General features: G+C 35.5%; 1 protein-coding gene across 4 annotated transcripts; it reads left to right on the plus strand.

The window, feature by feature from the left end:
* Window positions 1–6,120: 6,120 nt before the first annotated feature.
* On the plus strand, window positions 6,121–27,499 carry Nplp1 (Neuropeptide-like precursor 1). 4 transcript variants are annotated; one of them, XM_068288930.1, is made up of 5 exons: window positions 6,121–6,471; window positions 22,380–22,505; window positions 22,684–23,362; window positions 23,823–24,103; window positions 26,024–27,499. In XM_068288930.1, exons 1-5 carry the CDS (start codon window positions 6,391–6,393, stop codon window positions 26,363–26,365), a joined length of 1,509 nt encoding a protein of 502 aa, XP_068145031.1. In that variant the 5' UTR covers window positions 6,121–6,390; the 3' UTR covers window positions 26,366–27,499. The 4 variants fall into 4 exon arrangements, with proteins under 4 accessions (XP_068145031.1, XP_068145033.1, XP_068145032.1 ...); XM_068288932.1 differs by having other exon boundaries at window positions 23,823–24,109; window positions 26,024–26,165; XM_068288931.1 differs by having other exon boundaries at window positions 23,823–24,122; window positions 26,024–26,159.
* The last annotated feature ends 465 nt before the right edge of the window (window positions 27,500–27,964 follow it).

Here is a 27,964-nt window from a genome sequence, read left to right on the forward strand (position 1 = left end):
TTTTTTTGCTTAACAAATTTGTAGCATAAATTAAACAAGATTATGTTCTTCTATCGTTTGTTTCGCATTTCGTGTTCATTAGTTAAGTGTAGTGTATGTATCTGATTGTGAGTTTGATGGATAACTCATCATTTTAGTGTGCTTGATGAGTCATTTGAAAGGTAATTCTTTGATCATTTGTACTTTAAGTATTAAGCAATCAATAAAATTCAAGAAACTATCAAATAAAAAAACTCCAAAGATAAGTTTATTGGCCAATTGGCTAAACAAGTCAAGCTAGACAATCTATTTTGTTATTTTTAAAAAATGAGGGTAAGAAGTTTCACTTTGTTTTCAATACTCTTTTCATTGAGCTCTTAGCTACTTATGTTCTTTTCATAATGTAAAATGTATCATTATATTATTAGAATTAGCCATATATCAGTACAAGCGCGTAAAAAAGGTTTTTTGATTCATTGAAAGGTCAAAAATAATCTGTTATAGTTTGAGAAATTATCTTTTAAGTCTTGGCAACTTTTACTTGGCTAAATTTTGACCAATTTTCGTAAGTAATATTTCCTTTAAGTGTTTGCTGGGTTAACTATCAAGTTGTCTTTTCAAGCGAAACTCAAAAATGTCTAAGTATTTCAATTAATCTTGGATTCATGAAAAAATACTTTAATTCCGTCAATAGGTTAATAATTACACAGATTTGTATAATGCGATGAGTTGTCCAAGTGGTTGAGTCATTTAGGCAACTGAATAACGAATATCCAGGCTAGTGTACTGGCCGTAGTTGCCAGTGTTAGGTTAATAGTTTGCGACTAAATCCTATACTGATAATAATAATGATATCTTTATCTTCAAGTTAAAATGATTTTCTTCAAAAAATGGGTCGATATTAATCATTTTTTCACTTTAAATCTAACATTTTAAGGAGTTGACTAAAACGTTATCTGAAAAGGCAGATTGATAACCAATTAATGTTAAAAAAAAAATAATAAACCATTAACTTTGCAAGCAATTTTCACTTATGTTCTCTGACGTTAGACAATGATATTCTTATTTTATATTCTTCTATTCTTTGTCATTCCCACTGACTGTCTCAATCTGTCACTGCTTATTGGATAAGGATCAAAGGATCAGCTTTGTCTGCCAAAGTTTTAGAATTTAAGAGTTGGCCCATTTTGACATTCAGAAATATTCGTGAGGAGAAACAATCGATAAAAGCAAATTACTTTAAAAAAATAAAGAAGTTTTTTAAAGTGAGTAATTAAAATCAGATGTGTACTCTTTTTCGACTTCTCTCTTATAACCATATTTGTTAAGCCTTCTGTATCAGCTTGCTACTTTTCCTACTCAATTTAGTGTAAGACTCTTGTAAGGTAATGAAAATATTCAATTTATTCACTTATTGCCAATATTTTTATTAAAGAAAAGTATACAAATTTTTGGTAGGTTTAACTAATTCATTACTAACTTAAGTATAAAATATTCAAAACCAAGAAACTTTACTCGGAATTAAAAACAGGAACTGAAATGGCCAATTCGAATGGTAAACGAGAAAAAGTCTCAAATCTGATTTCGACAAAAACAATAATAGGTCCTGATTATGTTTTAAACATTTACAGTACATATATTTTTCTGTCCTAAATTCCAATTTTATGTGATTTACAAACAGTTTTAAGATGTTCCTTCATAGCTTCAAATTTATTATTCTATTAAGATGGTATCAAGTAATTTTTGTTAATTAAGCCTTAATTTATTTTGTTTTTTGAATTTACTTAACAATATGGTTTTGAATTCTGAAAGAAAGTTGTTTGTCTAGTAAAGCTAAGTCAACTTTGATAACACGAATTTTGATTTAAGCCTTAAAAACCAATTTCAAACCGATTGATAAACTGAATTTGCTATTCGTTTTTGTTAGATATTTAAAATTCTGCTACCAACTCTTTCAAACTTGGTTAATTAAGTTTTTAATTAACAGCACGTTGATATTTTATTGGTTTCTTTTTTTTTTGAATTGGCTGTTAAATGTTTGATTTTTGACCAGCTTTTTGTTATTGTAAATTAGCATATTGAAATGCCATGCAGTCTGCGATTGTTATTCGATTATGATGCAAAACACGTTTCTTAGCTAGACATATTCCTCTATATATGTTGACGTATCCCATGATATATTATAAAGCACGATTGTTGTGTTCTTTTTTTTTTTTTTTTTATATTTTTATTATTCATCAATTCACCCGCCACGGACAGTTTTGTTCTGCACTGTTGGTGCTGGCCCACACAAAAGATCCAGTTTTACACACAGACAAAATAAAAAGTGGATTCACGTTAGAATCTCATGGTATTGATGGGTTTTGTATTCTGGTGTTTGCGATATATTTTTAAAGCGTGACCACATGACCGTGGCAAAAAACAGGTTCGGTCTCATATCAAGGGGCAGTTGACCCATACTATTCATGGACCGCCCAACGCCTCTGATTTCAAAAGGGGCGGCAATGCGAAACGAACAAGAGCTATTTATTATATACAAATGTGGGCGGTTGTTGTTTTTCAGTTTTCAGTTTCCTTTGTGAAATATTATTAACATGTGAACGCTTTGTAAGTTTGTGCAGAATCCACGCCCTTCGAATGTTAATAAACGCCTTTTTCGAATAGAGTAACAAAATTTTTAAAAATAAATATGAAAAAGTCGCCAGAGTTCGAATAATGCCAGGTAAGATCTATAACTATTTGTTTTTGTTTTTTAAATGTAAGGAGCACAAGAAAGATTTCTATAATGCAAAATAAAAAAAGTCCCTTTTTTCAAAGCTTCTTTCAAAATAAAAGACACAAATGAGATTTTAATTTGTGTAAAAGCCTTTCCTTTGGATTGTTGTGTTTTCTGTTGACAGATATCATAATTTTTATAACTTAATTGGTGAAAATTTCTCTAAGTAAAATTTGTTCGTTCAATCAATGAGACAAAAGACTGATGGAATAAAAAAGTCAGTTAAATAGGTCGTTGGTTTTTTAATTAGTTACTGAAGTTTTTAGAGTTTTCAAAAAAAATAAAATAACTATCTTACTGAAAGGTTCAAATGCTCCTTCTGTAAAAATACTTAAAATATTCTAAAACTTTAAGAAAAATATTGCAATTTTTCTGTTTGGAATATCCAACAATCCTCGAAAATGTGTTAGCTAATTAATAATACTTCTCTGTTTTATACAGAAGTTACAAGATGTATTAGAATTATCAGAAATTGCCAACAAAATATCTTGTAAACAAATTGATCGTCCTGAAAAGGATATGTGTATGTAGTTAGAATGAGCTGAGCCAAGGATATTTCTAAAGGACCAAATAGAGTAGGTTTTTTCAGAACGTTTAGTTCAATGTTCAAAAAAATCGAAGTGCTAACTCTTAGTTCCTCTTATTAAAAAGAACTTTAAAAATTATCAAGAAAAAAACTTGACTAATCTTAACTTATTTCTATAAACTGGTTAGATTATTACCGGTTTAAGCCAAATCTTGCATTAAAGCCGACATTTAAGGCAACACAAAAAGTTGAGCAGGTCGTCTTTATTACAATTTCAATGCAATTCCCAACTAGTTTTAGGGTTGAAAACATGATATGGCTATAGCAATTCTAGAGTTCTTTAGCAAAGTCTGCTGTGGTTCTAGATCAGCTATACAGACAATCTGCTTACATTTTTTGTGTTGCCTTTGAAATAATCTTTTTGTTTAATTATTTAGTTTATATATAAAATTCGAGATTTTAAATGAAATCTCGAAAACTGAAACTCGAAAATCTTAAATTTTCACACTAAAATGCTTTAGTTTTCGCTACCAAAATTGAAGCTCTAGATCCGGCACTGTATAAGAACACAATGCGTACTAAAATTAAATACATTTTTATGTTATTTTCACAGTTTAACAATTGCACATAATTTGCATAATTATGAGAGCGATGGAGAGGGACGGATGATGATGCAAAAAAAAAAACCAAACTGAAACCGAAATCATCCTTAATAAAGTCGCTCCGCTCTGTTGACCACACCTGCGGCTGAGGTCTATGGAAATTTCACGGTCGGTCTGCCTTTGGTGTGCGCTAAATGAATTTTCCTGACAGGTTTTTATTTTCTTTTTCGTTTTTTTTTTTTTGCCCCCTGTTTGGCATATCCGTGTGCAATCTGCAGCATTCAGGCGTGTCCCCGTGCATAAGAACGAACCCTTTTTGTGGCATCCCCACAACATTTCACTGCATGCGTGGTGCAATTTACTTTTATGTAACTCTAACCAACTCTGACTCGAACTCGTAGAGTGTGTGGTTGAGTCTGTGTATGACGTTATTTATGCATCTACCATGTACTTACTTAGAGCTGCCTGCCCTTTAGGTTTTATAATTTTTTGTATACCTTGTGCATGAATTCAAGTCTTTCATGTGAAGGAGAGGGTCAAATGCCATTTGGTATTTCGGTTATTTATTGCTCGTGGGATATCCATTGACAGACATCACACAAAATGTATAAAGTCTTACTTAAAATGTTCAGAAAAGAAGAAATTCTGGAAAGTGTCTTTTGGTCTATCGTATTGGGTTGTTCTGTCCGATTTTTTCAAAAATTTGCGTTATGAATTATGCCCCAGACGTACATATGGCTAAGCTCACATTTCGATTTCATTTCAATTGAGGCGAATAGCGTGGCAAAGTTGCGCAAGTGCTCTTGGCCTGGGTTGAATAACGTAATATATGATGGCAAACGGCAGTATTGAGAGCATTGCCACCATATGGGAAAATTCGCAAGAGACTCGAAAACGAACTGAAACGAAATTCTACTCTCTTTGATTGGACCCAAAGAGCTTAAAACTCAAATGTGTTGCGCCACAGTGGGGCAAATGTAGTTAAACTACTCGACATTTACCATACAGAAGTGGTCAGTGGCAACTCTAATTCCGATTTTGTCCCCCGCCAAGTAAATTAGTGATTTTTCAGTAACTGGTTGGGAATTGTATTTAGATGATAACTCGTAAATGTCTTCATGTCAATATTTGCTAGACTATAGGCAGATCTAGGGCTGTAAAATGGGATAAATTTGCCCCTTAAAGTGTGCAATATGCAATATGATATTCATTGTTTTCAGCAAATTTATAACTTTTCGTATGCCTTGCAAGAAAAAAAGACTCTATCAACAATATTTGTATTGAAGTTTGATATTTACGCAAGTTACATCCCAACAACTTTTGGAATGCTTCAATAGACGCTTTCCTGGGCTGCTTATTGCATACTTTAAGGGGCGAAGCTCCCCAATTTTAGAGCCCTAGTTCCCCTGGACTCTATTATAGATAGACAGATCTTTAATGAAGATATAGAAAATCTAAGATGAACTGCATAAACCGCCTTCATTTTGGGATCATTCGAAATTTTTCCATCTTTGTATGTAATTTATGGGTTCCTTTGGCCTAATGTTGCGGCGTTTCACAACACTAATTTGCACTAAATGTACTTTATTTCCTAAACTCGGAATGCAAGTGAATCGAATTTCTTGTCGAATGTTACAAGTTTTATAAAAAAACCGATAAAAATTTGATATTTTTCAAAACTTTGCTAAGGTAATCGATTTGTTTACAAATGAACCACATTGAAAAGGCAATAACTACATATATATAGGGTAATTGTCCATGTCCATATAGTTTTAGGACCAAGAAAAAGGATTTGCTCTTTGGGAGCTATAAAATGTATTTTTCCATCGGCCCTGACAAACGGACTACGAGCGCTCAAATAATCCGACTTGATTTAAAAATTTTGAAGAAATTGTAGTTAATGGCATTTCTAGGTCATTATTTAATTGTCTAGGAACCACTGTGCGCTGTGCAAGTAACGTATTGTGTTCGCGTGACGTCATCACCTACATAGACGGCCCAGAGAAAACGGGACACGAGAGGCTAAACGCCTAAAAGTATGCCGCTTGCTAGTTAGCAACAGTTGAAAACGACACTGAAAACTTATCCGAGCCTGCTCTCTGGTTACTCTCCCGCGAGAGCTAAAGCACGAGGACACCCGATTCCGGGCCGACTGTTGTGTTCCGTTATCCGTAAGAAAGGACTTTTTGCGAGTATAAATAGCAGGATGTATGAACAAGCAGCATGCAGTCAAACGAAAGACTTTCCTGCGAACAATCCTAAATTTAGGAGGTGGCCTAAGACTTGGGGCACATAAACTAATCAGTAAAGAACCGTTATAATTTAATTTCCGCGGTATTGTCGACATTTCTACTTTGAGTCCTTTGTGCAAGTGTTTGAGTTGGTGTCTGTGCGTGTGTCAGTGTGTGCGGGTGGGTGCAATATTTCTAGCATTATTGCACTTTGCGTTGGACCAAGCGGAAAAACCAATTAACAAAGACTTATCAGGACCAAAAAGAACAGGAACAATGCAGGCCGTGCACAAAACTGCACAAACCAACCATGGAAAATCTATGATGCTGATACTCTCCATGTTGCTACTCAATGCCGTAAGTCCACACCATCATCATCATCATCATCATCATTATCCTTTCGCGATGGGGGGATTATAGTTTCAATTTTGAATGTTTACCGCTTATCAGCAACCAGCAACGAGCACTTTGAAATCTCCCACTGTTATGGGTTCAGTTGGTTTTGTGTTCTTGCCCATTCTAATTTCCTTTTTCTCTTTGTTTTTCTGCGAACGTGTGTGCAGCAGGGCATGAATATCGCCAAAATTGTTGGAAATTCTGTAAATACTGTACTTTTTGTATTTCGCAGTTGTTAAGGTTTTTCTTGTCAAATTCAATTCAGTAAGGCTTCACTCTTTTCACAAGAGAATGAAACGCACAATTCAAATCAAACAAACTTGAATAATTTTAATGGATTTTTAGCTATTAAAAACCTTTCTGTGTTTTTGATTCCATTTAGATGCTTTTTCATTAGAAATTTTTGCTAACTCTTTCTTAAGGGGTCTTTAGATGAAAAAAGCTGTTATAGAAATATAGAATGTTATAATAAACTAATGAAATGATATCATTTGATGGAGGTCGTCAAATTCGCTAGCCCTTACGATGGACTGATTGCCTTTGGATTACTGAGCTTGAAATCGTCAATTTAAGCATAGATTGTCATCGTTCGTAGAATCGAAACTCTATTTTCAATATCGTCTATAATATGGTTTTTTATCAAGTTTGTTTTCTAGATATTGATAGATCCTATTTCCTTATATCATTTCACCTTCAGTCGAATCATAAGATACAAGTTTTGTAACCGAAAATCGTTTTAAAATTGCAGTTAGTTAATTACCTAAACGAATAAATGTCTAAATTTGAACTAGTACTCTGCAGTAAGTATTTAAATTCCAAAAATTAATAATTTCCAAGACATTTTTCTTGACGTCTACGTTGGTAGAATCAAATTCTGATTCCCAAAAGAAGCTGTGAAGCTCATTTGTTTCTAAATTAATTCTAAAGAGCATATTAGTTTAGAAACTTTTCCTTTTTTGTTATCAATTCTGCTGACAAATTTCGAAAACCTTACTTTCCAAACCCCGTTTAAGTCTGGTTTGTTTAAAAGTTTATAGTTAACATGATAGTCCTGTTATACAGACAGGATTCGAAGAACTGTTGAAAAAGCTTAAGAAGCATAACGACTCTCAACTCTTTCTATAAACGAAAACGTCTTTATTAATTTGATAAATTATTATTCTAGCAACAATTTTACGCTTCAGTTAGCCTTTCACAGTCTTCTAAAAGTTTCAACACTCTAAGAAACTCAGGAAGCATTTTGTGAACATTTTTACACAAAAAGTGTCTAAGTGTATAATAAATGACAATATTTCAATGTTCACTAACTTTAAGTTGGAAATATCTCGACGATCCCTTGAGGTGCCGTTTACACCAGATAGGGGAAAAAGGATAAGGTGTCCTGATGCTAATTAAGACGCTGACTGGCTAAGTGGTTAGTTTTACAGTCTTTGCCTTTTCAGTAGTTTTTAAAATAGCAAGAGCCACGCCTTTTTTGTAGCCGAAGGGTGACTACCATGGCAATTACTGCAGCAATTGCAACAGTTGTTGGCGGTCTTCACTCACACCTACACTTACACCCACACGACCATTTTCTCGAGTGCAATTTTTCAGGTTTCCCATTTTTCTATAAATTTGCAGAATTTATACCCTTTACACAATGGACAATAGAGTATATTAAGTGTACTGAGAAAGCGTGCGTGAGATGGTGCGAAACCTATAATGCAGGGTATATCTTCGTCGGTGTGACAACTAACCTTAGTTCTTTTGTTTTCTAGTATTTTAGTGTTTCGTTTCTATTTTTTTTTTTTGGTTGTCAACAATTTATGCGAAATGCCTGACATTTTGCGTTGTGCTCCGCTGACATTTGTCAACGTTGGAGCTCAACTGTCCCAGTCCTTGCCCTTCAGCTATAACTGCTCTTATTGTTATTATGTGTCCAGTTCGGACAGCTTTCCATCATAAAGATGTGGCCATAACTTAAATTGCAGGACTTTGTTTCACAAACCCTTTTAATTTCCACTTAATCTGGGTCTTCTTTCTAAAGTAATTTCTTTCTTAAATCTCTTCTTACAAGTTTCCCAAAACAAAAAATCAGCTTAATTGCGGTTAGATGAGCAAGCTTAAAGGAAATTTGAGTGAAATTTGTTGCTTTATCAAAGACAGAAAAGATTTAATGAAAGGAATTCCAATTTCCTTACAAAGTTCTCATTGCCATGTCAATTTCTTCAACATGAAAGTGCTTTCAATTTCACATGTCAATCGAAATGCATATTTGAATTTACAGCATAAAAGTGTCAAATGGTTGCTGAATGTCCAGAGAAAGGGTGGGTGTGGCTATTCCATTTTTTAATTGGCACAATGTGCCCATTTTCTTTTATGTAAGCTTCTGACCGTTGTGAATCTTGAATGAAAGTTAATTTTATGTCTTTCTAGTTGATATCCAACGGATTTCAAATTTCTGCTACTGTGAATAGTTATTTTCACTTTAGTTATACAATACAATGAATAAATGAGCACCTTAGCGCCGCCATGGACCAACTATGGTTTCAATATTAGTCAATTTGAGGACCAAACTCCTATTACTAAGCCTAAGATTACAGTTTATTTTCAATTTGTTTTCGTAATCGGATTGTTTTTTCACGGCAATCAACGTAAAACTAACAGAGTATGCTTATATTTGGGAAACTTTTCCCCCTGAAGTATGCAATATGCTGGAAAGTTATGCATTGTTTTTAACAAGTAGATAACTTTTTGTGTGCCTTGCAACTCAAAAAGTCTCAACTAACAATTTCAGCTTATAGGATTCTTCTTCATTCACAGTACAATTCAAATAGCCGATTTTTGGGCTCTAATTTGATAACTTACTTAGGTGGCAAATTTCCTCCAGTACATAACAAAAACATAGACAATAAAAAAGGATATACCGTAAAGGCTATTTTTTATAGTTTAATTCTTTTATTTTGTTTAAAGTTGTTATGTTTTTAGACCTGCAAATGTTGAGCTTGTTTCGGATATATGAATTCGCACTCCCAGAATACAGACAGAAGGAAGCTCATCCCACTTCACCCTCTGGTCTGGGGTACTAAAAACTTCTGAATCTTGAAATGTCACATAAATGCAACTAATTGGTCTAAATTCCTGTTTAAATCGTCGTTGTTATGGGGTTCTAACTCAAATGACTATAATAATGCGTTCTTCTAATAAGTATGTTCGTAGATTAAGACATAAGAATGCATCGTCATTCAAATGGTGGGGGGAGTCAATGTAAGACATCAGATGACATGTTGTGGGTGCTGATTTCGTCATGAATGGTGGGTGAGGCCATGTATGGAGATTTGCTTGCAATCAACGTTCTTGAATGACGCAGCTTTCAGTTGCATTCCACATTGTTGAAATAATTCTCTCTCAACTCAATGCATGCATGATCACACACATGAATATATATATGTAACTTTGTATGCTCTCTCTCGAGATGCGTTAAAGAGAACAATGACTCGATGAGAGACAAATAGAAGTCAGTCGCGAATGAACTGCACAACCAACCACACGCATTCTGTTTTTCATTATAACAATAGGTTATGGGCCCAGGCAACGTGCCTATGTGGTTGCTGTGGTAATTTTTAGAAGAAATTAGTTTTCGCGCTGTGTTCTAGACGGTTTTTTTCACAAAGTATATATGAACAAGTATAATGTCGGCGTTATATCAGATTGATAAACTCGAGGACAGTAATTATGACTCGTGGTGCATCCAGATGAAAAGTGTGCTGGTGCATGCGGATTTGTGGAATGTGGCGTCAGGCGTATTGGCAAGGCCAACTACGGGGGAGAACACCGAATGGACGACGCTGGATCAGAAGGCATTGGCAATGATCACCTTAAGCGTCAAGACTTCACAGTTGGGACATGTGAAGCACTGTACAAGTGCACATGAGGCTTGGAAGAAGCTTCAGGAAGCTCATCAACCCAGAGGACCCGTTAGAAAAGTAGCACTTTTCAAGAAATTGCTAAGTAAACGTATTCAGGAGGGTCAAAGCATATCGAGTTATTTGTCGGATTTCAAGGAAATCTTGGACAAACTTGCTGGCGTTGGAATCGAAATATTGGACGAGCTCACGACGATTATTTTGCTTTCCAGTCTTCCAGACGAATTCGACAATTTCGTTGTCGCCATAGAGACACGCGACAGTTTACCGTGTTTCGACATGTTATGCATAAAGCTGAGAGAAGAAGGAGAACGCAAAAGAGAGAGCGAAAAACCGATCGAGAGCGCAAAAGCATTTACAGTGGTGGAAAAGCAATCGATGCAGAGAGACAATTGGAAGAAAAAGCAAAAAGTTTGGAACTGTTTTGCGTGTGGCGGCAAAGGCCATTTTAAAGCAAATTGTCCCAGTGTAAACGGTCGGAAGGTTGCATCGAACCCGAATAAGGCAGTACAGTCATCGTTAGGTTTGCTGAACGCGTTGGACGCGAAATGTTTGGAACGATCGAACTGGTGTCTGGACAGTGGCGCCACCAGCCATATGTGTTGCAACAGAAATTTGTTTTCAAAATTTGAGAAACATTCGGAAAAAATTGTTTTGGCTGATAATAACTTTCTTCAGGCTGAAGGAAAGGGCGAGGTAAAGCTGAATATGGTTTCACGTATACTTACATTAAAGAATGTATTGTATGTACCCAAAATGAGAGGTAATTTCGTGTCGGTGAGCAAAGCAGTTGAACATGGAAGCATCGTTGAATTTGGACTAAAGTATGCACGAGTGATCCAAAAGGGCGAATGCATTTTGAAAGCGGACAAAGTTGGCCGTTTGTATATTTTTGGAACAGCACCGAGCGAATGCTATGCCATTGAACAGACTTACGAAGATTTGTGGCATAAAAGGTACGGACATCTCAACTATGGCAGTTTAGCTGAAATTGCACGAAAGGATTTGGCCTGTGGCATGGGAACGTTTGACTCAACGTCGTTGGAACCCTGCAAGATCTGCATGGTAAGCAAGATCACAGTACAGCCATTTCCAGATTCGACCAAGAACAGAGCTAAGGAAATCTTGGAGCTGGTGCATTCAGATGTTTGCGGTCCGTTTGATACAAAAAGCCTTGGAGGCAGCAGATACTTTTTGACATTTATCGATGACAGGTCTCGTCGCATATTTGTATATTTCCTGAAGGGAAAGGATGAAGTGTTTGGAAAGTTTGTCGAGTTTAAAAACATGGCAGAGCGTCAAACTGGAAAGAAGCTAAAGTGCATTCGGAGCGACAATGGTCGCGAGTACGTCAATAAATCGTTTGACGAGTTTCTCAAGGGCAATGGAATATTGCGGCAGCTCACGGTACCATACACGCCGCAGCAGAACGGTGTAGCAGAAAGAGTTAACAGAACTCTTGTGGAGATGTCAAGATGCTTGCTCATCCAGTCTGGTCTACATCAATCTCTTTGGGCTGAGGCAGTTTATACAGCTGCTTATCTGCGGAATAGGTCACCAACTCGAGCCCTGGTTAACATGACTCCAATGGAAGCATGGAATGGTAAGAAACCATCAATAAGTCATTTAAAAGTTTTTGGGTCTATTGCAGTGGCACTGGACAAAGGACATCATAAGGGCAAGTTTGATCCAAAGGGCAAAGAATACCGAATGGTTGGTTATTCTCGAAATGCGAAAGGGTATCGGTTGTACGACGCCGAAACCAGGCAAGTTGTTGAGAAGCGAGACGTTTTGTTCGACGAGCGTTTCGGCAATGGCGATTCAAATGGTGATATCGTCAAGTTTGATTTTCCATATACGGATGATCAGGATGCAGTATTTGTTGATGCAGCAGATCACTTGAGTAGTACAGACGAGTCTGATGCAGAGGTTACCGAGAAGGGCAGCAGTAGCGAAGATTTCGACATGGCAGTTGAACAAGAAGTGGCAGAACCTGTGGTTGAACAACGGGTTGGACCCGGTAGGCCGAAGCTGATTCGAACTGGAAGGCCTGGTAGACCAAAGAAGCAGTTCAACATTTTAAGCGCATTGATTACAAGTGAGGTGATCATACCAGAGACCTATGATGAGGCGGTTAGTAGTCCGTTTGCTTCGTATTGGCGTGAGGCTATGCAAAAGGAGTATGACTCCTTGATGTCAAATCACACTTGGCAGCTTAGTACGCTACCGGAAGGGTATAAACCTGTTGGCTGCAAGTGGGTCTACAGTGTAAAGCGTGATGCAAAGGGAGAAGTCGAGCGTTTTAAGGCGAGACTAGTAGCAAAAGGATGTTCACAGCGCTATGGAGTGAACTACAATGAAACATACTCGCCTGTATGTCGCTTGGAGAGTGTTCGATTCATCTTGGCCCTAGCAGCGCAGTTAAAATTGTATTTACACCAGATGGATGTATGCACGGCTTACTTAAACAGTGATTTGGGCGATACCGTATACATGAGGCAGCCCGAAGGATACGCAACTGAAGACAAAAGCAAGGTACTTCTGTTAAAAAAGGCGTTATATGGACTCAAACAGTCGGGACGGGAGTGGAACTCCAAACTCGATAGTGTTTTGCGAGCTAATGGTTTCATACCTTGCGACAATGAACCATGTCTATACAAACAGCAAGCAAAAGGTAACCTATCTCTAATCCTTGTCTATGTAGACGATCTTCTCATAGGATGCCAGGAGAAATCGGATCTTGACAGGATTAAGTCAGCTATTATGGCAGCGTTTGAATGTGTTGACAAGGGACCTGTGCGTTTGTTCCTTGGCATGGAGGTTGACCGTGATGGCGAGCTTGGCGAAATATCATTGGGTCATTCACAGTACATCAAGGATCTACTGGAACGATATGGCTATGCTCAGTGCAGAAGAGCCGCAACACCGTTAGAAGCAGGGTATCAGGTAGCCTGCGATAAAATGGAGTGTAAAAGGGTTGATGCAACTCTTTATCAGTCAATGATAGGCGAGCTAATGTGGCTTGCGTTGACTACTAGACCAGATATTCTCCACTCAGTATCGAAGTTGGCTCAACGTAACAAGGACCCCCATAATGAACACCTTGCAGCCATAAAGCATGTTTTAAGATATTTGGCTTCGACAGTTGGCTTCAAGATTCATTACAAGCAGTCGGATGCGGCGTTTACTGGTTTCGTGGACGCAGATTGGGCAGGCGATAGGATTGATCGCAAGTCTTATACAGGATATGTATATTTTCTGGCTGGCGGACCGATATCATGGAAATCGGAGAAGCAGCGGAGTGTTGCTCTTAGCAGCACCGAAGCAGAATACATGGCGTTATCAACAGCGTGCAAAGAAGCCATTGTATTGCGTCGATTAACCATCGAGATTGGTTGCGGAGAGGAAGATACATCTACCGTTTTGTATGGCGATAACCTCAGCGCGCAGCAATTGGCTAAGAACCCGGTACACCATTCAAGGACGAAGCACGTGGACATTAGATATCATTTTGTTAGACAAGTAGTTAATGATGGTCAGATTATTTTAAAGTATAAGTCTACTAATGAAATGATAGCTGATATCCTAACCAAGAATCTTGCAAAGAAAAAGCATGTAGAGTTTACGAATTTGTTAAGTATAAGATAAATTTGTGGACATACTTGCATTGAGGAAGGGTGTTGAAATAATTCTCTCTCAACTCAATGCATGCATGATCACACACATGAATATATATATGTAACTTTGTATGCTCTCTCTCGAGATGCGTTAAAGAGAACAATGACTCGATGAGAGACAAATAGAAGTCAGTCGCGAATGAACTGCACAACCAACCACACGCATTCTGTTTTTCATTATAACAATACACATCAATCTCAACACCGACGATGATACGCCAACGTGGAGGGAAATATAATTAGAAATCAGATCGATAAAAGAGCGGCACATCCCCACATCACATCTATGTACCTTCTACCTTCTTATACTCAACGAAACAGAAAACATACATACATAGAAATAAATGGGTTTGCATCTCATTAAATTCGTAAATCGAGCATACGCACTGTGGAACAAAGCAAATAATCATTAGATACACATACAGATACAAAAAAAGCGGAATGAACACAGAGTGTACACACATACACCTGAATGGGAGAAAGTCCCATTACTTTTTCTCAAAAATTGCATTCTTTGACTTTAATTTGGCGCTGTAAGATAAACTTGGAATGCGGGTTAAACGAATTTCTGGCCATTGTCTGCAAACTTTTCTACAAAGTTTGGAAAAAGAAAACATTGATTAAGCCATGGGCAAACATACATTGATTTTACCCAAACTAATATTGGGATTTTAGCTAACTTTAACAAAACTTGAGTTTGTTTTAAAAATTTAATGGAAAATTCTCTTACTACAACTACAATTTCTTTTTCTCTACATATTTTCGCAAACTTTTTGTCATGCGTCATGCAGCTGAAAAAAATCTTTTTTGTGCATATTTCACATTATGCGTTGATAAGATGTTGACAAAAGAAAAATGTTTTCTCAAATATTAAATATGCTAAATATGAGACACGGAGACATAGAAGTGGGAGAAGGGGAAATGAATCAATATCATGTCATGATGTGTGACAAAACATTTTCATTCAAAAAATATGAAAACAAAATGTTACCAAAAAAAAAGTCAAATTGAATTCAATGTAGCAAAATGGTAATAGAAATACACGAAAAAGAGGGGGCCTGTTGTTGCCCCCATGCTTGTTTATTTAGCAAGAAACATTCTTGACATTTACCAAACAATTTGTTGCCTTCACTTTCGGGACATTTTTCCATGTTGCTAGCCCACGAGTGTGGCAAGTTCAGTTCATCTTTTTTCAGTTAGTAGAACACGTGTGTCGAAAAGTTGAACCAGAGTGTGGGGGTCAACTTCGACCATGCTGAATTTTGTATACCCTAGAGACTCTTTGTTAACATATTATTTAAAAAGTCGAATTTCTGGGATGGGATCCCTTCGGATCCAAGTATTTGATATTGACACCCAATCATAATGAAACAAAGTGCAATCGGCGCTTGAGAAAAAAACGAAGTTATATGACATAGTTGTCCGATCTTCATAAGAGTTGGCAAAGCTATTAATTAGTAAAGTAATCAACTAAATATTATTTTTCAAGAAAATAACCTGGAAAATAATCAAAGTCATAGTTTTCAAGCGATTGTTCCTATGAAAGTACAAAGATTAAACTTATTAACTATTTAAGAATATAATAAACAAAGTTGTTAATAGAACTTCCCGTTTTGAGCAATTGTTTCCTTAAGATCCGATCCGGCTGATTCCGAGATGTACAATGCCCATATGCAACGAAACTCTAGGAGAAGACGAACGGAAATAATTTCTTCTAAGCATTACCAACTTGTCACCAAAACTATAATTTCCTTTTAGAAAGGGTATTAAAAAGTTGAACAAAATGTTGGGCACTTTTAATAAACATTTTTATAAAATATTCCATATCAAAAGTTGTAAGTATTTTGTGGTTTATTGCTATAACTTTTCCATAATCAAAATATGTTGTGATATTTGCAAAAAAAAATGTTAAATACTACAACGGCGGATCTAAAGATGTTAAAATTGGGGAAAATTGCCCCTGAAAGTATGCAATGGGCTTCATTTGCAATAAATTGACAATTTTTCGTAACCCTTGTAACTTAAAAATTGGGCACAAACATTGTTTGCTTTAAGAACTTTTTTTTTACCCTCAGAAAATTGCATAGCTTCTTAAAAGCTTTCAAAAAACGAATTCTGGGACCGCTTTTAGCATACTTTTGGGAGCAAATGTTTTTCATTTATAGATAGATATAGATGTAATAGAAGAATATTTCCATGTGTAAAAGGATTTCATTGTTCTGTTGAATTTTTGATGACCTAGACAAACCAAATGAAAAATGTTATCCGTCTTGTTTTTCCGTTCTAAATGTAACATTTGTTTGGCAACTGAAAATTTGTGGAATGTACATCCCCATAAAAGAGTATATCAAATTCGTTGCTTCAAAACTTTACATTCTAGATTTTTAATTGAAAGCTGTTGCCATAAAAAACAAACTCTTCGTAGGAGACCCTCTCTTAGGTCCTTTGAGGTTTCTATGTTGCTCATATTTGTCGTAAAAGTCAAAAGGCTAAAGTCACCATATCAAAAGTCATCGTCATAATCAGTCACAAAGCCTTTATTAAAGGGCGACAAATATTAAAGCATTTGTTGCTTTTGGCCCACAATGCGCCCACGTTACAATCGTTTAAGCCTGTTGGGATTTATGTAATGGAACACAAAAATTAAATGGAATAGTCCGCTCACTCGTTCGGGTAATTACAATTGAAAAAGGGGGGCCAAATGATAAAGTTGCGGGCTAATGGATAAATCAAACGTCATAAGCATGAGCTACATTAGCCGATGGTCTGCATGAAAAAAATTAGTCCTCATTCGTTTTTAAAGTAATATTCTTCTTATAAATGAAAGTCTAGCATTTAATGGAGGAGGAAAAACAACTTCACACAGGTCAGAGCACTTAAAACTTAATGCTTCCATCCAAAATATTTATTCAAGTAAGGAAAAACAGGCAAAAGAAAATACCGAAAAACGACATCATTAAATTCCCCCAAGGAGATCACGTCTCTTTGGTGTCTCTTTTTCCCTTACCATATCCACCGCCTTCTGCCCGTAAGTCTCTGTGTTAATAAAATTTGTTTTGCGGCTCTGCCAAGTCCGTACATAAGCCGCTCAACAGGCGGACGAGGACAAAATGGTAAGTGGAAAGTTCTGGCTATTGGTTTGCGGCTATCTTTGTCTCGCATTCTCCCTCATTAAAGACCAAAGTAGTCAATAGATTTTGGACTCGACTCGTTGGCAAATGCAATCCGTATTGCACTTATCCTTAATTTCCAATTAGCCAAATGATCTTGAAATCAATTTATTCCCTACGGTAATGTCCGGTCGAGTAAAGGTTTTCCACTCAACTGAACCTGACAATATGTAATCATTTTAATCGAGTTTAATTGTTAATAAAATTTAATTGAATTTTCAAAAGGGCTTTTCTCTCTCTGTAAATGACATTTTTCTTCAACAAGCTTTTAATTACGCGACAGCGAAATAAAAAAAAAACAAAAAAGTATGTTTTGTGTTGTCAAAAGCAGATAAAAAGGAGATTTTGGTAGGTAGGCATGGCATTTAATTAATAATTATATGATAATAAGCCAAAATAATAAAAGCCCAAAAAGAACATAAAAAGTATAATAGAAAAGGGGGAACAAGTTTTAATTTTAAACCAGTGAACTAAGCAGAAAATATTTTATAATTTACTTTGAATATCTGTTAGCATTATATATATGTATATTTTGTCTTAACTATATAGTTTGGGTTATGGTATAAACAAAAACAATTTGGCCAAAAACTTACAAGGATAAGTGCTCTAACTATATCAAGTTCATATATATGTAGGTATTAAAAAATTGGTCTTCTTTAAGACCTTTTTAAAACCAATTAGCAAAGGAAGCCAAAAATTATTTTAAATATCTTTTTATATATAACTTTATAGTGTTCCATAACGACAAATATGAACAGTGAATTCTGTGGAATACTTTGTTAGCAGTATCACATTGGGCTCAAAGGACGATACTTTGGTAGATAGTTCAGGAATTCATTGAAATAAAATTCAGTTTTAAATATGTGTATGTATTAAGTAAATTCTTGGCCGAAGTTCTCTTGATTATATCGCTTACTAAAGCCTATATTACATTGTATACAGAATAGATTCCAATCCTAAAGCTTTTCCGATTACCACCAAGTTTTACTTTGACTCCTTTCATTACAGTGACAAAAAAGTTACTTATTTCGTTACAACTGACAATAAGATCAGATGCTTAGAAGTGATTAAAGGGTAATTTATAACTAAAAAGTTACTTCAAAATCAAAACGTATCCCAAAGTTAGGACGTATCCCAAAGTCAGGACTTATCCCAAAGTCAGGACGTATCCAGGGCGCCAGTGGGCCTCCCTTGACCAAAGCTGTTTGTTTGTTAATAAATGTTAATATGTTCTTTGAGTGTTTCACTTGTGTGTCCAGAAGAAACTTAACTTCAATGTTCGTCTACAAAAGACCTTAACTAATTGGTCGCCAGATGTCGCCAGATGCACTTAATGTATGTTAAACAAAAGTAGGGACCTTGTATAATTGTTTGCTAATAAGTTTTTATCCGGCTTTATTCGGTTTTGTCATTAACTTTAATTTGAATGTGTACGTAAATGCCCCAAATTAACTCCAACTAATTACGTATACGCAATGTGTTCATCTATGAGTGGTAAGCGTTGGTCAAAATAGTTGAAGTTTGTTTCATTTTCTAAATTAATTGTGTCAAACGAAATAGTCAATTGGCCCCAATGTACAATCCATGGCTTAACTTTTATCCCGTTCCAAATTTCTTGACTCAAGAATCTTAACTTAAGGGTTTTAGGGTTCTGGACCAAAACTTTACTGTCACCTACTCAAACATTTCTCAACATTTACATGTTACACTGCATTTTTGGGACAACTACTGATGTTCGTTTGACTTGTTTTTTTTCCACTAAAATACATTTTTCACAGAGAACAGCAAAAATTTGAGAAATTCTTGTACCACCACGCCAAAAAACAACTACGACATGACAAGCTATATACATAAAACACCGACGAGACCCACTCTACTCTATTTCCATATACTTTGTTTGTTTAGGCATAAAAACGGAGAAGGAGTCTTGAGCGACGCCGTTGCATATTTAAGAGGAGGAAAAGGAAAAAAAAAGTGTCTAATAAAAATAGAATTCAAGGATTCCAGAGCTGAAGGTTTTCCGTTTAAATTGTAAAATATTTAATTTGGAATTTACACGTTTATATGTATTTACATACCCTCTCATCCCCCCTCTCTCTCTCTCTCTGAGTGTTTTGTGGTTGTCCTGGCGATTTGTGTTTCCGTTACAAAAGAGTCGCGAGGCGTAAAAATATTCACTTATTTATGAGCATTTCGCGCTTTTGTCAACTTAACGATTTATGTGTATGTATGTGCCACTGGAAATTTATGAGGTAACCAAACAAAAAAAAAAACATCATTTATGATTGTGTAAATATTATTTGCAAGCTTCATCTCCCCTTACCCACACTCCTTTTGGAAGTACTGTGGTTGATACAAGTTGATGCAAGTTTTACATTACATGAGACGTAGGATACAAAATTATATTTGTAAAATAATAAAAATAAACCAAACGTAGTGATATAAAACTTGGCTTAAATTAAATATAAAGTTTATAATAATTATTTTTCTACATAAAAACACTTTAAAGAAGTTCGATTCCAAATGTTTTTTGTCTGAATTGGATTTGAGACCAGTTCTGAAATGACTTAAAATTGTTTATGAAATTTAATTGATATTTTTATATCTTATGATAATATATAAACAATTATTCCTCAATATAAATCAAACTCTGCAATTAAGCCGGCTCAAGGTCAATCTTTCAAAAGAAGATTATTTTAAAGGCAACTCACAAAAAGCTGAGCAGGTTGTCTGTATAGCTATTTCAAGAACCTCCAAGTTCTATCATCAGCATCCATACCATGTCTTCAATGCTAAAACTAGTTGGGAATTGCAAACAAATGAAGCGAAAAAAGTTGACGAAGCCTACAATACCTAGTAAGGAACCAGAATATTGATCCATCGAAACGGAATTGGCCTCTTCTCGTTTTCAAAAATGTTCAATCAAAATGCCTTTGCCACTAATTATGGTTAAAACATTTGTTTATAACCTGCACTCAAAAACAAATAGATTCCTAATTATAATTATAAAGATCGGCAATCATATAGGCTAACTTACAGGAGCTACTCATGCTGCAGCACAGACAGGACAGCGGTCTATAAGGTATAAAGAATGGGACCCAGGATGGGACGACTGCTTTCATTGCTCAAAAACCAATTTGATGTTATGGAATAACTTTGCCATCGTCCAGTAGGCCTATTAATAGACTATTCTAGCCAGAAATCTTCATTCGAACACTTTAGAGAAAGTTGCCAACAAACTCATTGGACGTGAAGAGGCGAGGTCATGCTCTTATTTTCCTGGGTTGGTAAACAAGTTGGCAAGTAGCTGAATTACTCTTGGTTTTTAGGCATTCGATCTTCGATCTGGCCTTTTCAGGCGTGACTCGGCTGATGGGAACAGCCATTTGGTAAGGAATGATAAAGTGGCTGCGCGTCTTCGTCTTTGCATGTGCTGAATGAGGTGAATATGTTCCTAATACTATCTAGGAAATCTCATCTTTTACTTTACTCTATTATGATATTATTTGAAAATTATTTTAGATAATTTTTGAGAAGCCAAGCCGAATGTTTTAGAGAGTGTCTCATGTATCGCATGAGATTCATCATTTAGAATTCAAATAATTTTGTGCCAAAAAATGTATCCAATAGTTAAATATATAAACATTGGGATAAATAAACCTTCAATGATCAATATTAAAAACTTTGACTTGAAAAATTTCTAGAAAATTAATATTTCTGGGGCTTCGGGCAGATTCCAATGGAAGCTGCCTTCTGCACGTTTTAACTTATTTTATCTTTGGCTGCAACACAAAAGGCCAAATTTGCTTTTATTCGTTTTTTGCATTGCATAGAAATAAGCAGTGTCCATTAAGAAAGCAAACAAAAAGCGAAAAAAACAAATGGTGAAAATCTGTTTTATATAATATTTGTTTTTGAATTCAAGGATTTTAAATTTAATCGTATAAAAAGTGAAATCAAGGATATTGGAAATTGCATTAAAACTAAAATTGAAGAATTTTTGTCAATATAAATCAAACACCTTGTAGGCATTAGTGCTAATACAAGATAAGCCCTGCCCTGCAGACACTTGACTTGAAGAAAAACAAGAAGAACACATTTAGTACACACACATACACAGAGAGAGAGAAACACACTTCACTGCACATAAGTAGTTGTCAATTTTTGTTTGAGATTTATGCCGTCGGCGAGCACATCCTGCAACACACACACGCACACATCCAAACAAACAAACACGCACACATTCTACCCACCGAGAATTCTGCAAGCCCGTTCAGTTATTAAAAGCGGAAGCATTGTTTCTTGGTACTCGGAAGGCGCAAACAAACACTCTCACACACAAGCATACATACATGTACATATATCCTATACATCCTCGATTCCTTCCCTTTTGCTACCATGTGAGCTACTTAGTTCTGGCATTATCCTTTCACTTGAACGACCATTTGGTTGGCAAACTGTTTCAACTTGTCGCTTGTGTACACTAAAAGGAAAATATTATGAGTTTAGCTAACATAAGATGTTTTACACATATTCACACCAACGCACTCTCATGTTGAATTGTATCTCGTGTACAAACATTATCTCTTTTTTTTTCGGTTCTTAAAGTGTCAAGCCATTTAGACAAAAAGAAAGTTGTAAAAATTGATGTGACATATATCAGAGGAAATAAGTTTTAAGTATTTTGTTAATAAGCCAACAACTTGCATTTGGAGTTAACGATGCGAAAGGCCAATTAGCTTTAGCAGGACTCAACGCCCACATAAAAAATGTGTTAATTGCATAATATAGCATTTGATTAAAAGTTTAAGTTTAAAAAAGAAAACCCAGTTGGTAAAATTGAACAATTTTCAAAGCAATAAAGTCATAAATTTTGCCAAAAGCCACCTGCATCTAAATGTGGGTCTTTCAAAGAAATGGGGAGCTAAATACTTTGCATTAAGTTAAGTAAGCTATGCAAATGCTCCAAACATCGACACATTTTAAAAGCAATTTATTGTAAATAATTGCAGCAATTAAACAGAAAGGGGATTCACACTCTTTGAATCCTTTCCCTTACTTATGATGAAGGCAATTGAAATGTGGACTTACTTTATCATATTGAATTTTCTTTTTAGGCCTTGGAAATGCGCTCATTTGGTGTGAGTGCTGCTGAGGATGATGGCTCTGGCAATGTGTCGCCCTGTGAGCTGGAGTCGATAATAAATCAGTTGATGAATCCCAGTCCGGAATATCAGTTACATGTAAGTCACCTGCTTATGCTGCTGCCGCACTTTTTGCATTTATGTATTTGTAACAGGTGAAGGTGAAAGGTTTTCTTTAGCCAACATCTGAGTGTGTGTGTGTGTGTGGGTGTGTGTATGTGTGGGCTTTAAACTGCCTATCTATCTTATTTTATTCTTGTCTTTCTACTTTCTCAAGGCCTCTGCCTTGCGTAATCAATTGAAAAAGCTGCTCCGTGAACGTCAGTTATCTGTGGGCGAAGAGCAGCTTCTGGATGATGGCTATATGGAGGAGGACAAACGTTCAGTATCTTCTTTGGCAGCTCAGGGCTTACTTAATCCACCCAAACGTAGTCTGGCCACATTGGCAAAGAATGGACAACTGCCAACAGTAGAGCCGGGTGAGGATTATGTTGATGCCGATTCCGGTGAACCAAGCTCCGAGCAGAAACGTTATATTGGTTCCTTGGCTCGTGCTGGCGGTCTAATGACCTATGGCAAACGAAATGTTGGTACCTTGGCTAGAGACTTTCAATTGCCCACTGGCAAGCGTAATTTGGCCATGTTGGCTCGCCTCCAGAGTGCCCCGACCAGTCATCGAGAGCAACCGAAACGTAATGTGGCCGCTGTGGCCAGATATAACTCCCAGCAGCATCATAATCAGCGTGGAGCATCTGCCGAAAAGCGTAATTTGGGTGCTCTGAAATCATCGCCTGTCCATGGTGCTCAACAGAAACGTGAAGATGAGGAGATTCTATTGCCAGCCGCTGCTCCAGACTATGCTGATCCCATGCAAAGCTATTGGTGGTATCCAAGCTATGCTGGCTATGCTGACCTTGATTGGAATGATTATCGTCGAGCTGAGAAACGTTTCCTAGGTGAGTTCACAGACTAGAGTGATCTGACAGGAAATGGTTTAAAACCAAGCACATTTGTCATTCTTCTCTCCGAAATCTGACCTAAAATTCAACAGTAAAATCATTCAAATATACTCATACTGCTCCGTATGTAAGGCTCTCTACTAAGTATAGGCTCCTCATATCCCCAAAACATCTGATTTTAAGTTTGACTTGAGCTTATAAAGGAAAAGTTATATGACATATGACAATATGCTTGAGTTTATCCATTTTCCTTTTGAGTGTTAATGTGGGAGTTAAGTTAGTTTTAAGTTAGTTTTCCTTGCTGACTCCCAGCATTCTCAAGCACCTTAGTTAGCAGCTTTGCCCGAGCATTCAAATTATGCACATTATTTGTAAATACCAATATATATATATATATATGAATATGTCTCTATACCTACCTTATGAATATAAACCAAAAACACACACAAAAAAAAAGATACCTCTAAGGATCCTGAATTATTTGGTATTGAACATGGTAATGATGCCATCAGTGAAGAACCTTTGGTGGCATCGGCAAGGGAGGAGAAGCAGGAGGAGGAGGAGCAACAACAACAACATCAATTGCAGCAACCATTACCACAAAAACGTCATATTGGGGCCGTCTATCGATCCGGTTTTCTGCCCAGTTATCGTTATCTACGTAGCCCCACTGTAACCGGCAGCTATGGCGGAGCTGGCGGGCGTTTTAGTCGCTCGGGACGTGATGCCAGGCAATTTGTATGAGTAAATGGCGATGGTTCGATGTGTGCTGCTTAATTTCTTTATAGTCTTGATTTGATTTTCTATTGATTGATTTCCATTTTGTTGATGTTTCTTGTTAATGTTATGTTTGATGTTATATGATATTTGTTTGCGATTGGATTGATTCTGTTAGAGCTCCATTTTTAGCCCATCTGAGGAACAACTACTCTCTCTCTCTCTCTCTCTCTCTACTTAACGTTGAGCTGTCAAGTGAAATGGAATGTTATTGATTATTTTGTATTTTTCATTTATTAGAACATCGCCAACTTGTCGTAGATGTTATGTGAACAAGTAGTCCAATGCTTTATTAGAATTTCTTTTAATGTTCTCTGTATCTGCTTTCCGCCTTCTTCTCTAATTCTTCAAAATCAGGAGCGAAATTACACAAATTGAGGGTCTGTAGATATAACAATCAGACTGATTTGCACATTTCCGTTGCAATCGGAAATTAGATTTTCGATGCCCAACCTGTGTGGCCCTTCCCCCTCTTCGATACAGTTGTCTTATAGGCAAACAGCCAATTTCCGGACATTCATTTTCTTTGCCTGTTTTCACACCTTAAATTGGACAACAAGTTTTACTTATTTAAAGAGGAATGACACCAACATCTTTTCTTTGACTTAAAGGTCAAAGGACTAAAGGACAAATAAAGTTAATACTTATTTATTTATTACTCTTTCAAAAAAGTGATCTCTTGGAATGAAAGTCAAATAATAAACAATGCAAATTCCATTGGGACGGTTTTGTTTAGGTTTAGTTTACTGGGCTGTCGCAGAATTCGCTAAACACGGCTAAATTGTTAAGAAAATGTATAGCATACTTTTGGGCAGGTGCATTCAGGCGCTTTGCAATTTCTTTAAATATACTTTTTCCTATTCCCTTCCGTAAGACATATTCATTTCTAAATAATTAATTTATTATTTTTATCATTTGTTTATTATTGTATTCAAACAAATATATTTAGTTAATGCAATTAAAACTCCAATGTAAAAGCTAGAACTTTAAAGTTTTGCAAGCATATTGAAGGGACTAAAATAGAATTTTGATTTCTTTTGTTTTTGGATAGGGCTTTCATTTCGATTTGTTTAAACTTATCAACTTCTGCCTTTCTGCATACTTTGAGGTTAAATCTTGTTTTACAATCATAATTACATTAAGCTTGAAATTCACCACAAACATCGATTCAATGCATTTCTTTAACAATCCAGTCAAAATTTTTGTTTAAGTTACAAATTTTGTTAAAAGTTAGTTTGTTACAGCCCAGTCTAGATTCCTTTTCGCATAAATAGAGGGAAATTGTCATAAAAACAACTAAAATAATTAAAATCCAACGTGCTTAAATTTTTAATTTGTTTAAATTTTAAATATATTTTACACACAAATTTTTAGACAAGATAGAAACCTAAAACACTTTTGAAAAGAGCTCTGCTAATCAAATTTTGAGTAAGAGTTTTGTAGCATAAGCTTAGGCTGATGGTTAAGGAACTATAAAACCTAGCATACATTTAGGGTTGCAAGAAAAAAATTTTATTTTTAATTGCATCTTTTAAAATTTAGTTTTTCTTGATTCATAACTGTATAAAAATTTCAATATAAAATTAATTTTGTGTTTTTTTTTTATTTTTCATTGTTCATTGCATACTATTGGCATGTTGTAACTATAATTGGCATGTTTGGAGTTAGTTGAAAAGTATTTTTTAGCACAACTGTATTACCACTTCTTTGGGCAATCTATAGAACTTGCAGCGTACATATATGTATTTTTGCATTACAAAAACTAGAGAAATAGATAACGGATCGAGTGTTATAGTAGACCTAATGTTGTTGATGACAAGATCGAAACCAAAAACAGAATTCACACTAATTCAAACACTTTCTGATACATGACAACCGCAGGTCGGATATTATTACCCCCAACAAGAGCGACTGCGTCAACCAATCGCAGCCGTTTGTAAGCGATGTTTTCTACCCAATCAACCGATGATCAACTGGAACAGTGCTGCCGGCATACGCGGTCGCTTGCCCAACAAATATAATACCAATAACTATGCGGAATCCGAGGCTAGCTGGCGCAGTATTAACACCAATTCACTGCCAACGAATCGAGCCCAAATGCGCTCTGGTCTAACAACATCGCGCTCCTATCCGCCCTTTCATTCGTGGGGCACTCCACCGCGTATTACGGCACTGCTGCATCGGCGTGAACTACGTGGCGACAACATGGACAATTTTGAATGAACAGACAATATCAAAACTACTTAAAAACCAAAAATAAAAAAAAAACCAAAAAAAAAATGAAACCCCCACACACACATACCAAACTATAATGTTAATTAAATGGCTAAATTATCTTAAAGAAAATGACTTGATCGTTAAAATGTATTTGCAAACTAGTGACATGCACACACTATTCGAAAAGAGAACAAAAAAAACCAAAAAAAACACTTCTTAGTCACACACACACCTGTAGCACAACCAGCTAAAGAAGCCCCCCTGAAACAAACCAGGAAAAGGGGGCAACTGCGAGTGCCAATTCAATACGTATCTGTATCTATATATCTAAAAATTTACATATAAAAGTAAATATCTCTATATATATTTAATTGTCTGTAAAAATAATAACTCAAGTAACTGATATCAGTGCAAAAACAAAAAAATATCGAACAAAAAAATATATATATATATATCATATCACCCAGTTTATGATTTACTTTGAAAAGAAAGGAACACTCAAACAAAATCAAAGCCAATGTCGTAGAAAGGAGACAAGTTTTCAAACCCCACCCAAAACCCAATTCCCCCCCAACCAATTTTACCCCCCCTTTGAATTGTATGACAATAATTATTATAATTCAGAATTGAATTTTTTGTATAAATATATAAAACTGCGACAAATAACAATGACAATAAAAAACATCTTGTTTTGTGGACAATAAATGCAAAAATAATTGACAATAAAAAATTATTAGCAACGGAATACATATTCAAATTAAAAAATTAAAAAAAAAAAACAACTTATAATTGTATAATTCATATTCTAATCCTAAATAAAAATTAAAAACAAATTCAATGTGCGTAATTATAAGTCTGATGTCGTCAATAATTCTTAACTTATTATATATATATATACCTATTATATGAAATATATACATATAATTATATACACACCTAAATATATATATATATATATTTATTTCGTTTATCTGTATCTGTATTTAAAAAAATATCGGAAAAGTGCATGTAGAAAGAAATGGAAAGAAAGTAAAAGAGCTAAAAACTCAAGAAAATTAGTCAACAATAATTAAAACAAATGTTATAACTTATATCTATATACACACAAGTACATTATACTTATTACCGGTTTGCTCCTAACCTGAACTACTAAAGTTGTTTTATTGTCTATTGGGGATAAATTCCAATATTTCAGATACTTCTAGAAACTATGGTAAGTGTAATCAACTTGAATAAGAGAGAGTCCAACATATATAACCCCTAAAGTATACAAACAGTAGCCGAAAAAGGGATGTCTTATAAAGGATAGAAAAGTTTTGGAATATAAAATAACCCACAATTCATTGCCTTATTGCAGTCAGTCAATTTACTTGTAAAACATTCGAAAAGTTTTTTAGTCGTTAACAAAATCAAATTCTTTGAGTAACTATTGCATATATTTTGGGGCAACTTTTGCGGCTTTCAATCTTTGCTTGACCGTTTCATACATTTCTGTTTTGATCTCTGCTGCAAAAGGTTTATGGCCTAGTTATTTTACCATGGAAAAAATAATTTATTAAATCTCAAAACAAAACATACAATTCAGAAATTTTTGGAATTTTTTGT

Source organism: Drosophila tropicalis, unplaced genomic scaffold, assembly GCF_018151085.1.
Source record: "Drosophila tropicalis isolate 14030-0801.00 unplaced genomic scaffold, ASM1815108v1 contig_593, whole genome shotgun sequence".
Taxonomy (NCBI): Eukaryota; Metazoa; Arthropoda; class Insecta; order Diptera; family Drosophilidae; genus Drosophila; species Drosophila tropicalis.

Bases quoted from the DNA above. Each gene is read 5' to 3' on its own strand.
- Nplp1 (XM_068288930.1), top strand. From the start codon at position 6,391: ATGCAGGCCGTGCACAAAACTGCACAAACCAACCATGGAAAATCTATG. The intron at 22,506-22,683 runs GTAAGTCACCTG...TACTTTCTCAAG, and splicing joins GTCCGGAATATCAGTTACAT to GCCTCTGCCTTGCGTAATCA. The intron at 24,104-26,023 runs GTATGAGTAAAT...TGACAACCGCAG, and splicing joins GACGTGATGCCAGGCAATTT to GTCGGATATTATTACCCCCA.